The sequence below is a fragment of the Homarus americanus genome, unplaced genomic scaffold (assembly GCF_018991925.1).
Source record: "Homarus americanus isolate GMGI-L3 unplaced genomic scaffold, GMGI_Hamer_2.0 scaffold6865, whole genome shotgun sequence".
Taxonomy (NCBI): Eukaryota; Metazoa; Arthropoda; class Malacostraca; order Decapoda; family Nephropidae; genus Homarus; species Homarus americanus.
This window is the reverse complement of record NW_024719829.1, coordinates 10,001-23,676: the sequence shown is the minus strand read 5'-3', so window position 1 is coordinate 23,676 and position 13,676 is coordinate 10,001. Positions and strand designations below refer to the sequence as shown.

General features: G+C 52.1%; 2 protein-coding genes across 2 annotated transcripts in view; both read right to left on the bottom strand.

The window, feature by feature from the left end:
• Positions 1 to 4,595, bottom strand: part of LOC121860303 (protein jagged-2-like) — a 34,730-nt gene extending 30,135 nt beyond the window's left edge. The window contains 2 exon segments of the mRNA XM_042357375.1: positions 268 to 330; positions 4,583 to 4,595. Of these exon segments, the coding sequence (XP_042213309.1) occupies positions 268 to 330; positions 4,583 to 4,595 (76 nt within the window).
• A 4,271-nt stretch (positions 4,596 to 8,866) lies between these two features.
• LOC121860305 (early nodulin-75-like) overlaps positions 8,867 to 13,676 on the bottom strand; it is a gene marked incomplete at its 5' end in the record, with an annotated part of 7,608 nt that continues 2,798 nt past the window's right edge. Inside the window, 1 exon segment of the mRNA XM_042357378.1 lies at positions 8,867 to 8,902. Within this exon segment, the coding sequence (XP_042213312.1) occupies positions 8,867 to 8,902 (36 nt within the window).

Genomic DNA, 13,676 nt, shown 5'->3' with positions numbered 1-13,676 from the left:
GATGAGTTTGACGCCAGTAGACTAGTACAAACAGGCACTAGTCGATCCATAGGTTACCATGATGAGATGTATCAAGTGAAACATGTATATGGAGCAAGTAACAAGATTACTAGATGTTGTAACACCTAGACTAAGGTTGAGTGTGGGGTGCACAATAAAGTAGCCGCTGTAAGGGGGGGAAAATCAAAATCAAATCAGCACCCTCACCCCCCCCCCCACCCACCCCAAAAGGTATTTCTAATTAAGGTAAAATCAAGGTGTTTACTTACTCGCACTGGCCAGGTATTTTACAGGTGCCGTGTTCTGGATGACAGCCAGGCTTACAGATAGCTGAAAGACAGAGAGAGAGAGAGACGTTAGTTTATCTGTCAGGCTCTGTCTCTGTCTGTGTCTCTGTCTATCTATAGCCAGAGACAGACAGACATACACTGAAATGTAAAAACAGTCATGAACACACACATACATACATACATGTACACAGACAGACACAAAGGAAGATAGACTATTAGACAGATACCACAATCACCATTCAGCAACCACAACAACCACTATCAACCACCACTACCACTACTACCACCATCACCACTACTACTACCATCACCACTACTACCACCACCACCACTACTACCACCATCACCACTACCACTACTACCACCACCACCACCACTACCACCACCACCACCACCACCACCCCAAACAGCAGAGGCACCAAAACATCACCTAAGGTACGCCATATAACCCAACCTAACCAAACCCAACCAAACCTAACCTAACCAAAGCTACTGTCAGCATCATAACATTGGCCGTTCACCTCCATATATCACGCCTTTATAATTGGCATATACATAACCCGGGAATAACGACCCTGTATATTAAATCCGCTTCGTATATCTTACTTAATCATGCCGGTGTATGATGGAGAGGTGAGGGAGCATGATAGGGTAGGTGGTATATCATGGTTCCTACGTTAAGTTTTCCTCCTAACTGGTGATGTGAGAACGTATCTAACTAACAATATGTGGTAGTTTAAGTGAGACAGTTAGATACGTTCTCACATCACCAGTTAAGAGGAAAAATAATTGACCTTACGAGGCATTACGCTTTAAATGACCTTCTAATTAAGCCACTGTCTACCTGACCCATACAGGTAAGAACGATTACCAAGTAGAAACTATCACCCCAACTAGTATAAATTACCCTAACAAACGACCCTAAGGAGAGTTTAATTACCTGAAGGGGAATCAACAACTGATTGCCAATTTAAGAAACGACCCAATTGGCATAAGGGAGAGAGGGGGCATAAGGGAGAGAGGGGTGATTAGGTAGTTCGATGTATTAATTATATGTAAATAATGTAGTTGGTTGATTGTTTGTTATGGACAGACAGACAGACAGGCAGACAGACAGACAGACAGACAGATAGAGACAGACAGACAGACACAGACAGAGACAGACAGACAGACAGACAGACAGACAGACACAGAGACAGACAGATAGACAGACAGACAGACAGACAGACTAATTTACACCCCACATCCCTCAGAAACAACAACCCACCCCAGCCACAACGCCCCACCCCCCCAACCCACCACCCACCCCCAGCCCACCCCAACCCCTCCTCCACCACTCCACCCTTCTCCACACTCTCTCCACACTCCACCTTCTCCTCCTCCTCCACCACTCCCCCCCTTCTCCACCTCCTCCTCCCTCCCTTCTCCACCACTCCACTTCCCTTCTTCTCCACACCCCCCCCCTCCTCCACTCCCACCCCTTCTCCCCACTCTCCACCTCCCACCCCCCTTCTCCCCCTCCTCCACCACTCCCACCCCTTCTCCACTGCTCCTCACCACTCCCCCCCCCTTCTCCACCACTCCTCCACCCTCCACCCCTTCTCCCACCACTCCACCCCTCCTCCACCATCTCCTCCACCAAAACAAATTATCCGGCCATCTTTCCTCCCCTCACACCATCCCGTATCCTATCTTTGTCTGGTTAACAGATATAATAGATGGGTCTGAAGGGGAGATCTATCCGCTGTCTTCCCGGCTGTCGGCTCCATTGAGAGTCGGCTGGCAGCATAAATAATCTGTATATCTCGTTTTATTAAGGGTTTGTGTGTGTGGGTGGTGTGTGTATGGTGTGGGTGGGTGTGTTGTGTGTGAGTGTGGGTGTGTGTGTGTGTGTGTGTGGTGTCGTGTGGCGTATTGGGCGTGGTTGTGTGTTGTGTGGGGAGTAAGGGTGTGCGTATGTGTGTGTGTGTGTGTGTGTTGTACCTCCCTCCTCCCACTGTACATATGATGCATTAATACACACGGTGGCTTAGCAACGCCTGTGGGACGCGGCTGGAACTCTCCCGCTTGCGGTAGCTTGGCCGAGTAGGTAATAGTGGTGGAGGCTGGTAGCTCTACGCGCAATCCTCCATTCCCACACACCACGCCCACCCCTACACCTCCCGCCCTGCCCGCCCTCCCAACCCACGCCTTCAGCCACCCCATCCACCAGCCCCACCCCACACCCACCATCCACCCACCACACACCCACGCCCCTGCCAACCCACCCCCCTACCAACCCACCCCACACCCACCCCACGCCCACCAACCCACCTCACGCCCACCCCACGCACCCCACGCCACAGGTTAATCAGTACAGGTAAAAGGTCAACTCACTGCCTCTGGGTCACTCCAAGCACCAAGCTCCCAAGTATACATTAGTCTTCCTATGTACTTTTAGATACTTTTATTTTCTTAACTACTTTTGGGTACTTAATTACTTCTAGGTACTTTTTAGGTACTTAATTACTTCTAGGTACTTTTAACTACTTTTATTAACTTATAATTGTCTTGATACTAATTACTTCTAGAATTCCTTTTAGCTACTTTTATTAACTTATAATTACTATATACTTTTAATTATTCTTAGGTACTTTTTAACTACTTTTATTAACTTATAATTGCTTTTTAGATACTTTTAATTGCTTCTAGGTATGCTTTTTGGTACTTTTAATTCACTTTTAGGTACTTTTTGAGTACTTTTATTAATATAATTACTTTTACTACTAATACTTTTCAATCACTCTACTTTCCAATCGTTATTGTACCTGACCTTCCAATCACCTCAAACTATCGCCTAATGACATCAATCACGTCAGTAATTACTCCTTTAACTACTAATCCTGCTTCGAGATTCCTACATGTAAATTACCTCGCTCTTTATTTAGACGGAGTCAGCTCACCTGCCTCGAACCATAGCTACTGAGGGTTGGTTAGGTTTTGGTAGGTTAGGTTTTGGTTAGGTTAGGTTGGGTAAAGTGAAGGAAGATGGATACGTACGTGTGTGTGTGTGTGTGTGTGTTGTTTTTGTGTTATCGTAATATTTGGATAATTAATAACCACAATCTACAATTATCACTACCTACCACAATTACTACCACAATCAGCACCATTACAACAACCCTAGTGTACTTGTCACCATCAACCACAATCACTACCGACTATCACTACCACCACCACCACTGCTCACCACCTACACTACTACCACAACTACCACTACCACCACTACCACCACCACCACCACCACCTATCACCACCCACACTACTACCACAACTACCCACCACTACCACCACCCCCACCACTACCACCACCCCCACCACCACCACTACCCGCCACCACCACTACCACCACCACCACCACCTGACTACCACCACCCACCCCCACCACCACCACTACCTCCCACCACTGCCACAACTACCACCCACCACCCCACCACCACCACTACCACCACCCTCAACTACCACCACCACCCCCACCCACCCCCCACCATCCACCACCACCACTACTGCCATCACCATTACCACCACCACCCCACCACCACCACCATCACCACCACTACCACTACTACCACCGCCACTACTACCACCACCACCACCACTACTCTCCACCACCTACTACTGCCACCACCACTACCACTACCACCACCACCACCCCACCAACAACTACCACCACCCCACCACCACCACCACCACCACTACCTACTACCACCACCACTACCACGACCACCCTCCACCCACCACTGCTACCCCACCACCACTACCCACCTCCACTACTACCACTACCTGCCACCCCCCCCACCCCACCCTCGCTCCAGGCGCACCGTCCATCACGCCAGGCGGTGTGGCAATTGCAGACGTATTCAACGCCAGGGCAGGCCTTTGTGTCACGCTACCGTGGGTGTTCGGTGTACACCTCTTGACTACATACATATATATTGTACTACATATACATATTTACACACACACGCCCACATACACACCTTCCACATACACACACACACGCCGTATACCACACACACGCCCACACACACACACACACACACGCACACACACACACACACACACACACGCCCTACATACACACACGACTTACATACAGACATATACAATGCATACATATACTGTATATCACTACATACTTATACATACATACATATATACATACATACATACATACACATACATACATACACACACACACACACACACATACATACACCATTAATCAACGCATCAGCACACTGTACACTTACCTGTACCCAACATCTCTGATACCTCGACCAATCAGCGCCCAGACGTCCCTAATAACACCAATCACAACCCCAACATCACAACATTCGTGTCACGGCTACCGACGCTAATAATTGGCTAATCACGGCCTCGACGGTAAAAACATCAATCAGCGTCCAGACGTCCTAATAACCAACCAATCACAACCCCAACAACATCCGACCAATTAAAGCCCCTCCTGACCGATATAACCGACCAATCAGGAGGTGTTCCAGGAAAGAGCCGAGACCGACCTCCTCAGCGGGTGTTGGGTAACCTTTGAGCCCGTCGGCACCTCACGATTCTTAACCTCTGCCAAGATGAGAGGTGTGTGTGTGTGTGTGTGTGTGTGTGTGTGTGTGTCTCTTCCTCCCTCCCTCCCTCTAGATCAGGTCAAGGTCAGACTCACCAGCAGGGTTAAAAGGTCCTTCAGGGGAACGAACGGTAGTTAGGTCACGTTCAGGGTGTAAATAGGTCTCTTGTTTTGGGTCTAGGTCAGTTGTTTAGGTCTCTGGGAAGGGGAGGCAGGGGGTACAGGGGGAGGGGGTACAAGGAGGAGGGCAGGGGAAGGGAGGGGGGTACAGGGAGGGAGGGTACAGGGTAGGAAGCTGCCTGGGGGGTAAGGGGAGTACAGGCAGGGGGTACAGGTAGGGGTTCAGGGGAGGTAGGGTTACAGGGGAGGGCAGGGGGTACAGGGCGGGGGGTACAGGGGAAGGCAGGGGCAAGGGGGTACAGGGGCATGGGTGCATGGGGTGGAGGAAGGGGGTACAGGGGGGTAGGGGGGTACGGGGAGGGGCATGGAGAAGGCAGCGGGTACAGGGGGAGGCAGGTGGAGGCAGGGAGCAAGGGAGGAGGCAGGGGAGGGAGGGGTGAGGGCAGGGGTACAGGGAGGCAACATGATTGATCTCAACAAGCTCTGGCTACTTACCTACAGTAATCTGACCGGGGCTACACCTTGCTTACCTTGGGACTACTACTACTACTACTACTGCTACTACACTACTACTACTACTACTACTACTACTACACAACCATCTGCTACATCTTCCCCTGCTTACTTCTGCTTCCCTCACCTGCTTATGCCACACCTGAGCCACGATTACCCTCAGGACTCTCTACTCTCCCTCCTACCTGCTCTACCTCCTCCACCTCTCTCCTCCTCCTCCTCCTCCTCCTCCTCCTCCTCCTCCTCCTCCTCCTCCTCCTCCTCCTCTCCTCCTCCTCCTCCTCCTCCTCCCCTCCTCCTCCTCCTACTCCTCCTCTTCCTCCTCCTCCTCCTCAACACTCCAAATATTTAGAGTGTTAAATCCTTCATGAGTTAGTTGAGTAACAGATGGTTGCCTCCTGAAGCGTGGAGTGGCCTGACTACTGCCCTGCTAGAAGCTGGAGGGAGGAGAATGGAGGAGGGAGGGAGGGAGGAGGAAGGAGGGAGGAGCCTGGTCAAGCTACCTATTTTACTCAAAGGTGATTAATCAGACCTCACGTCCACCTGAGCTGTTCCACCACGCTCCTCTGTGTTCCATCATGCTCCTCTGTGTTCCATCATGCTCCTCTGTGTTCCATCATGCTCCTGTGTGTTCCATCATGCTCCACTGTGTTCCATCATGGTTTAGTATGCTCTGCTCCATCAGACTCCTACATGCTCTACTGTGTTTCAATATGCTCCGATACTCTCTGTTTCACACACACACACACACACCTCACACACACACACACACCACACACACCTTTATAGGTACATAAAACACCTGTACACATTAATCAACAGAGTATCAGCAGGTGTGCACATTAACTCCAACAGGTGTACACATTAACCAGCAGGTGTGTACACATTAACCAGCAGGTGTGCACATTAACCAACAGGTGTACACATTAAGCAACAAGATGTACACATTAGCAACAGGTGTACATTAATCAACACCTGTACGTTGCAACAGATGTCACGTTGAACGCAAGGCACGTGTACATTAATATACAGCGCATTAACCAACGGGTGTACCATTAACAACAGATGTACGTGTAGCCAACACCTGTACGTTAACCATACCTGTGCACATTAATCAGCAGGTATGCACATTAGTAACACCTGTATACATTGGCCAACAGATATACACAGGTAAATTTCACTGTATTGAGTTAGGACCTCACCTGTTGGGCTCAGGTTGTCTGCCTGATGTAGTCTGAGTAAGGTGACCAAGGTATCTTCTCTTGGCCTACAGAACTTGGGTCAGGTGGTGTTGTAGTACTCATCACATAGTACTCTTGCCTGTAGGTCACCTGGCTGCTGACCTTGGTGTGTCAGGGTGTTTCCTTTGATTGTCGGGGATAGATGCCACTGTAGGTCATGGCATCTGATTGCTTTTTTGTCTGTGGTGGAAAGTGACGTTGATTGGTTGGGTTTGGTTGGGTTTTGGTTGGGTTAGTTTAGTTATATAATATGATTTTTATATATTTAGATATGTTGAAATATTGTGTTTATCTATCATCTGTCTGTCTCATGCTTTATATATATATATATATATATATTTATATATATATATATATATATATATATATATTTCTACTATTTAATTATGGTAATTAATACCTGTTGTGCCACCTGTGTCGACCGCGATGGTTCATATTCTTGATTATAGGGTGATGCTGTTTGTGAGAAGAAGAACAGAGAGAGAGAGGGGATAAGAGGTTGAGGACGAAGGTGAAGAGATTTTAATCGTTTCAGGCACCACAGTCGTTCAGTCGAGACATTCAGTATAAAAACCTCACCCTCCACCGCCTCGTCCCTCACCCTCATCGTCTTGTTTTGTGCGGTGGTCAGGCTGGTCCACACTACACACACACACACACACACACATCACACACTGCACACACACACTACCTTCACTACTGGGGGGCTTAAGCTGTTTGGAACTGATACTCCCAACGTAAGTGTGAGCAATAAGCATCGTCTGGCGTAGTCTCTTCGTCTCCTGAGGGGCTCTTAAAATTGTCTGAAGTGATCTTTACGTTGGTGTGTAATAGCATCGTCTGGCGTAGTGTCTTCGTCTCCTGAGGGGTGTAAAATTGTCTAGAGTGAACTTAGCGCCTAGTGCAAGCAATCAGCACGCTTGAGATATTCCTTCATGCCACAGGGGTGAACAACGATAAACCTCTTATCACCAGCACGGGCAATCAGCTATCGCCTAGGATATCTTCTCACAGGGGCACAAAACTGTGGAATGGATACCAGCGCCAAGACGGGCAATCATCAGCGTCCTGACGTATCATCACAGGGTGTTTTCAACGTACCCCTGAGGGCTGTTTGGAGGTGATCGTCTGTTGTGTGAAAGTGTCTGATATCACTCTATCAGCGCCTGTGACGTTCTCTACCTTCTGTCAGCGGCGGAACGTTGAGAGACTGGAGACTCTGGAAAGGAGAACTCTGGAGGACTGTAGGAGCTCTGGAGAACTCTGAGAGACTCTCAGGAGACTCTGAGACTCTGGGAACTCTGGGAGACCTGGGAACTCTGGGAATTTGTGTGAGACTCTGTGAGAATCTGGGAAGACTATGAGGAGACTCTGTGAGACTCTGTGAGACTCTGGGAGACTCTGGGAGACTCTGGGAGAACTCTGTGAGACTCTGGGGAGACTGAGAGACTCTGCTAAGGCTCTGTGTAGCTCTGAGAACTCTGGGAGACTCTGGGGAGAACTCTGTGAGAATCTGGGGAGACTATGAGGACTCTGTAAGACTCTGGGAGACTCTGGGAGACTCTGGGAGACTCTGAGGGACTCTGAGACTCTGGGAACTCTGTGAAACTCTGTGAGGCCTCTGGGAGACTCAGGGCTCTGTGTGAGACTCTGGGAGAACTCTGAGAGACTCTGAGACTCTGGGAGACTCTGGGAGGCTCTGTTGAGACTCTGAGGAGACTCTGTAAGACTCTGAGGAACTCTGTGAGGGTGAAGATAACCCCATTTGGCCATCCAGTAGTGAGGTAGAAGGAATAGCCGGGGCCAGATATCCAAGATCTATAGGGCTAGCTGTGGCCTCAATATCTTAACTTTAGTACCAGAGGCCATTTGGTGGGTCAAGTGGGCGATTAGTGAGGCTGGGGGTCAGTTAGAGGCTACAATAGGTGTCTCAGGTAGCATGTAATTATAATCATTTAATTGCCTACCTAAGGTGAACAAGGCTGCCACCTAGGAACTCTAACCAACAATTCTCCCCTACACCTACCCTTACTATATCCCCTTACCCTTACTTACCCCATCAGATGAGTCACTGCCATTGGTCAAGTCCAGACCTCCATGATCAGCGTGAAGGATCTCTGGAAAAATAGAAAAAATAACATTAGTTGTGGTTGCGTTAAGGGTTTGGTTAGGGTTTTGGTTAGGAGTTTGGTTATAAGTACAGCTACTGTCATAATATCTCGAGGAAGTACCGGGAACGGTCCCAGGGAAGTATCCGGAGTACCTGTGGTCCTAAGGGAAATTGCCGGAAGTACCACCAATCCCCGGTAAATTACCTGGTACCAAGCGGTCCCCAGGAACGAGTACCAATCCCCAGGAAGAGTATAAAATGCGTATATAGGAACAAAATATATACGGGTTAAGCACTTCTGCTAGAATAACAAACAAGATGGCGCCATCTCCTAAAATATATAATTCGTCTTATTTTAGGTTAATTATCATCTTGTCTCATCTACTCTCTATACACACACACATCTGTTGGTACACAAACACTCCCACGCCCCCCACCTTCACGCCCCGCCCCACGCTACGCCCTGGCTCTAGGTGGTGGGCGGCTCGAAGGCTATGTGAGGTAGCAAGCGCTGCAGGAAGGTGCGACGATTCGTTATTTTACGATGCACCTAAGAGATCGTAGAATTGTGTCGGCTTAATGTATGCTGGAGGGGAGGTGAGGATGAGGAGTGAGGGAACTTGGTGAGGTAGGGGTGGTGAGGGGTGAAGGGGAGGGGTGAGGGGAAGGGGAGGGTGAGGGGTGAGGAGTTTGTGAGACTCCTGTTTGCTGAGGGTAAGAGTTTCCTGTATAGTTTTGTTGATGCGAGATCGCGGATGTGTGGCCTAGCTTTAACCTAACCTGCTTTTGTTTTGGTTGTTCCTGCCCTAGCTGTGTCCATAACACCTCAGCTTCTGTACAACACAACACTGGCCTAGCACACAGACAGCAGCTGTTCAGCAACACAACACAACACCAATTGCACAGCACAATACAACACAGCCTGTCACAGCACACTGCCTGGCCTAACTGGCTACAACACAGCACCAGCACAACACAGCACAACACAACCTGTTTTAGCACAGCACACAGCCTGGCACAACATCAGCTACAGCATGGCACAACTACAGCACAAGCACAGCACAACTGGCTGGTGGGTGGGTGGTACAGCACAGCTGGACAACACAGCACAGTTACAGCCAGCACAACTGGTGGACAGCACAGCACAGCTCTGTAGCAGCACAAGCACAGCACAGCGTGCTTGAGCCTGGCTTACAACACAGCACAGCACACAACTCAACACAACCTGGCCTGTGGACAACCTGAGCCTGTGGCCTGGCACGGCCTGGCTGGCCTGGCCTGGCCTGGCCTGTACTGGCACAGCCGGTGGTGGCCTGGGGCCTGGCCTGGCCTGGCCTGGCTTCCTGGCACAGCACAGCCTGGCACAGCTACAGCACAGCTGGCCTGGCTGGCATGGCCTGGCCTGGCCTGGCCTGGCCTGGCCTGGCCTGGCGCCTGGCACAGCCTGGCCTGGCCTGGCCTGGCATGGCATGGCACAGTGTCCTGAGCACAGTGTGGTGGTGGTGGTGGTGGTGAGCTGGCTGGTGGCACAGCTGGTCAGCACAGCACAGCGTGGTGCAGCCTGGCCTTGTTCTGGCCTGGCAGCCTGGCACAACCTGGCCTGGCCTGGCATGGCTAGCCTGGCCTGGCCTGGCCTGGCTGGCCTGGCCTGGCCTGGCACAGGCTGGCCTGGCACAGCCTGGCCCAGGCCTGGCTCTGGCACAGCCGCGCCAGCCAGCGGGTGGCCCAGCCTGGCTGGCACAGCCTGGCCTGGCTGGCCAGCCTGGCTGGCCTGGCTGGCCTGGCTGGCACAGTACAGCCTGGCACAGCGGCTGGCCTGGCCTGGCCTGGCCTCAGCACCAGCCTGGCCTGGCCTGGCCTGGCTGGCCTGGCCTGGCCTGGCCTGGCCACAGCCTGGCCTGGCCTGGCCTGGCCTGGCCTGGCACAGCCTGGCCTGGCCTGGCCTGGTCACCTGGCCTGGCCTGGCCTGGCCTGGCCTGGCCTGGCACAGCCTGGCCTGGCCACAGCCTGGCACAGCACAGCCTGGCACAGCCTGGCACAGCTGTACCAGCCTGGCACAACTGCAGCATGGCACAGCATCAGCACAGCACAGCACAGCACCAGCCTGGCACAACACACAGCCTGGCCTGGCTCAGCACAGCACAGCACAGCCTGGCACAGCACAACCACAGCACAACCTGGCCTGGCACAGCACAGCACAGCCTCAGCCTGGCCTGGCACAGCACCAGCCTGCACCTGGCACAACCTGGCACCTGGCACAACTGGCCTGGCACAGCACAGCACAGCACAGCCTGGCACAACAGCCTGGCACAGCACAGCCTGGCACAGCCTGGCCTGGCCTGGCCTGGCCTGGCCTGGCCTGGCCTGGCTCTGGCCTGGCCTGGCCTGGCCACCAGCACGGCAGCCTGGCCTGGCCTGGCCTGGCTACTATGCCTTCCTGGCACAGCCTAACCTGTTTGGTAAGCTTATACAGGAAGAACTTGGTATGTTTTGTTGTCACGGATATGACGTCATTCAAGGTCTTTCAAAATGGCTACCTAATATGACGTCATTAAGGTATTCAAAATGGCTACTGATATGACGTCATTAAGGCAAAATGGCTACTGATGCGTATTTATTTCAAAATGGCTACTGATATGACGTCATTAAGGTAATTCCAAATGGCTACTGATATGACGTCATTAAGGTATTCAAAATGGCTACTGATATGACGTCATTAAGGTATTTCAAAATGGCTACTGATATGACGTCATTAAGGTTTCAAAATGGCTACTGATATGACGTCATTAAGGTATTTCAAAATGGCTACCTGATGTTTACTCCGGTTGATCCTATAGAAGGCGCTGAAGGACCCCCCAATCTCTCTTCCTCAAGCCTTCAGGATGGCGGGAGATAACAAGAAAGGTGTGTAGGACCCCCATTGAGTCCTAGCCCACCTTCCCCACGCCCCCAGCTAGCTCTCACATTAGGAGCTGGGGCGCTGAAAAGACCCTTGGAGCTGGGGCGCTGAAGGACCCCCAATCTCTCTTCCTCAAGCCTTCAGGATGGCGGGAGATAACAAGAAAGACGTGTAGGACCCCCATTGAGTCCTAGCCCACCTTCCCCACGCCCCCAGCTAGCTCTCACATTAGGAGCTGGGGCGCTGAGAGACACCCCTTCTCAGGAGCTGGGGCGCTGAGACACACCCCTTCTCAGGAGCTGGGGCGCTGAGACACACCCCTTCTCAGGAGCTGGGCACTGGGACACACCCCTTCTCAGGAGCTGGGGCGCTGAGACACACCCCTAGGCTGGGGCGCTGGGGCACACCCCTTCTCCAGGCTGGGGCGCTGAGACACACCCCTTCTCCAGGGGCTGGGGCGCTGAGACACACCCCTTCTCAGGAGCTGGGGCGCTGAGACACACCCCTTCTCCCAGGAGCTGGGGCGCTGAGACTTAGTGAACATTTATCTTGCCAAGTTTAGTTTGTTTAATGAACCGAAAGTGTGCGGCGCTTTGTATGGGGTGGGGGAGGGGTGTGAGGAGGAGGAGGTGTGGGAGGAGGAGTGTGGGAGGGAGGAGGTGTGGGGAGGAGGGAGGGTGTGGGAGGGGAGGGTGTGGGAGGGAGGGTGTAGGAGGGAGGGGTGTGGGAGGGGGGTGTGGGAGGGGTGTAGGAGGACGGGGAGGATAGTGGGGGATGTTGGAGGTCTGCCTTCACACTCACTGCCTCCACTGCCCTCCAGACCCCCCATACACCTACCTCAGACCCCTCGGGCCTCACTCCCTCCAGGCCCCTCACTGCCTCGGACCCCTCCACTACCTCAGGCCTCCAGACCTCTCCACTGCCCTCAGGCCTCCAGACCCTCCACTGCCCCTCCAGACCCTCCAGACCCCTCCACACCCCTCACTACCCCTCCAGGCCCTCCTGCCCCTCCAGACCTCCAGACCCTCCCTGCCCCTCCAGACCCCTCACTGCCTCCATCCCTCCAAGTTAGCATCAGGTTAGGTTAGGTTGGGGTTTGGTTTGGATTTAGGTTAGGTTGGGAGGCATTAACCAATCATAAGACAGCAACACGTCAGCTACCACTAAACAACTCAGACAATGTTGCTAGTTCAGTAATTATATGGCTCCAGTCAGCCATAATTTAAGCTACTGACCACGGTTGAAAAGGCGTACCCAACATAACCACAACATACTCCAACATACCCACAACATACCCACAACATACCCTACCTGTGCCTTGGGAATTCCAATCAGGTTAAAAAGTTTATTATATCGGTAAAATGATTAATAGTTCACCTGTTGACCGCTATGACGAGGGTGGCGCTGTTTACCTGGTGGTAGTGAAGGAGAGAGAAGGTGAAGGAGAGAGAAGGAGTGAAGGAGAGAGAGAAAGGGTGAAGGAGAGAAGGAGAAGAAGGAAGGAGGGAACAGTTGGTGAGTATTAACTGCATCACGATTTTGAGCATTTTCAGTAAGTCAGAAACTCCATGTGGTGGGCGGTGGAGCAGGAGGGTGGCAGAGGGTGGTAGAGGTGGTGGGAGGGTGGCAGGGGTGGTAGAGGGTGGTGGAGGGTGGTAGGGGGTTTATGGGAGGTGGTAGGAGTAGAGGTGGTAGGGGTGGTGGGGGTGGTAGAAGGTGGTAGGGGGTGGCAGGGGGTGGCAGAGGGTGGTGGGGGAGTGGTGGAGTGGCAGAGGTGTGGTGGAGGGTGGCAGAGGTGTGGTGGGGGTGGCAGGGGGTGTGGGGGTGGCAGAGGTGGTGGAGGGTGGTGGGGGTGGCAGAGGGTGGCAGGGGGTGTGGGGGT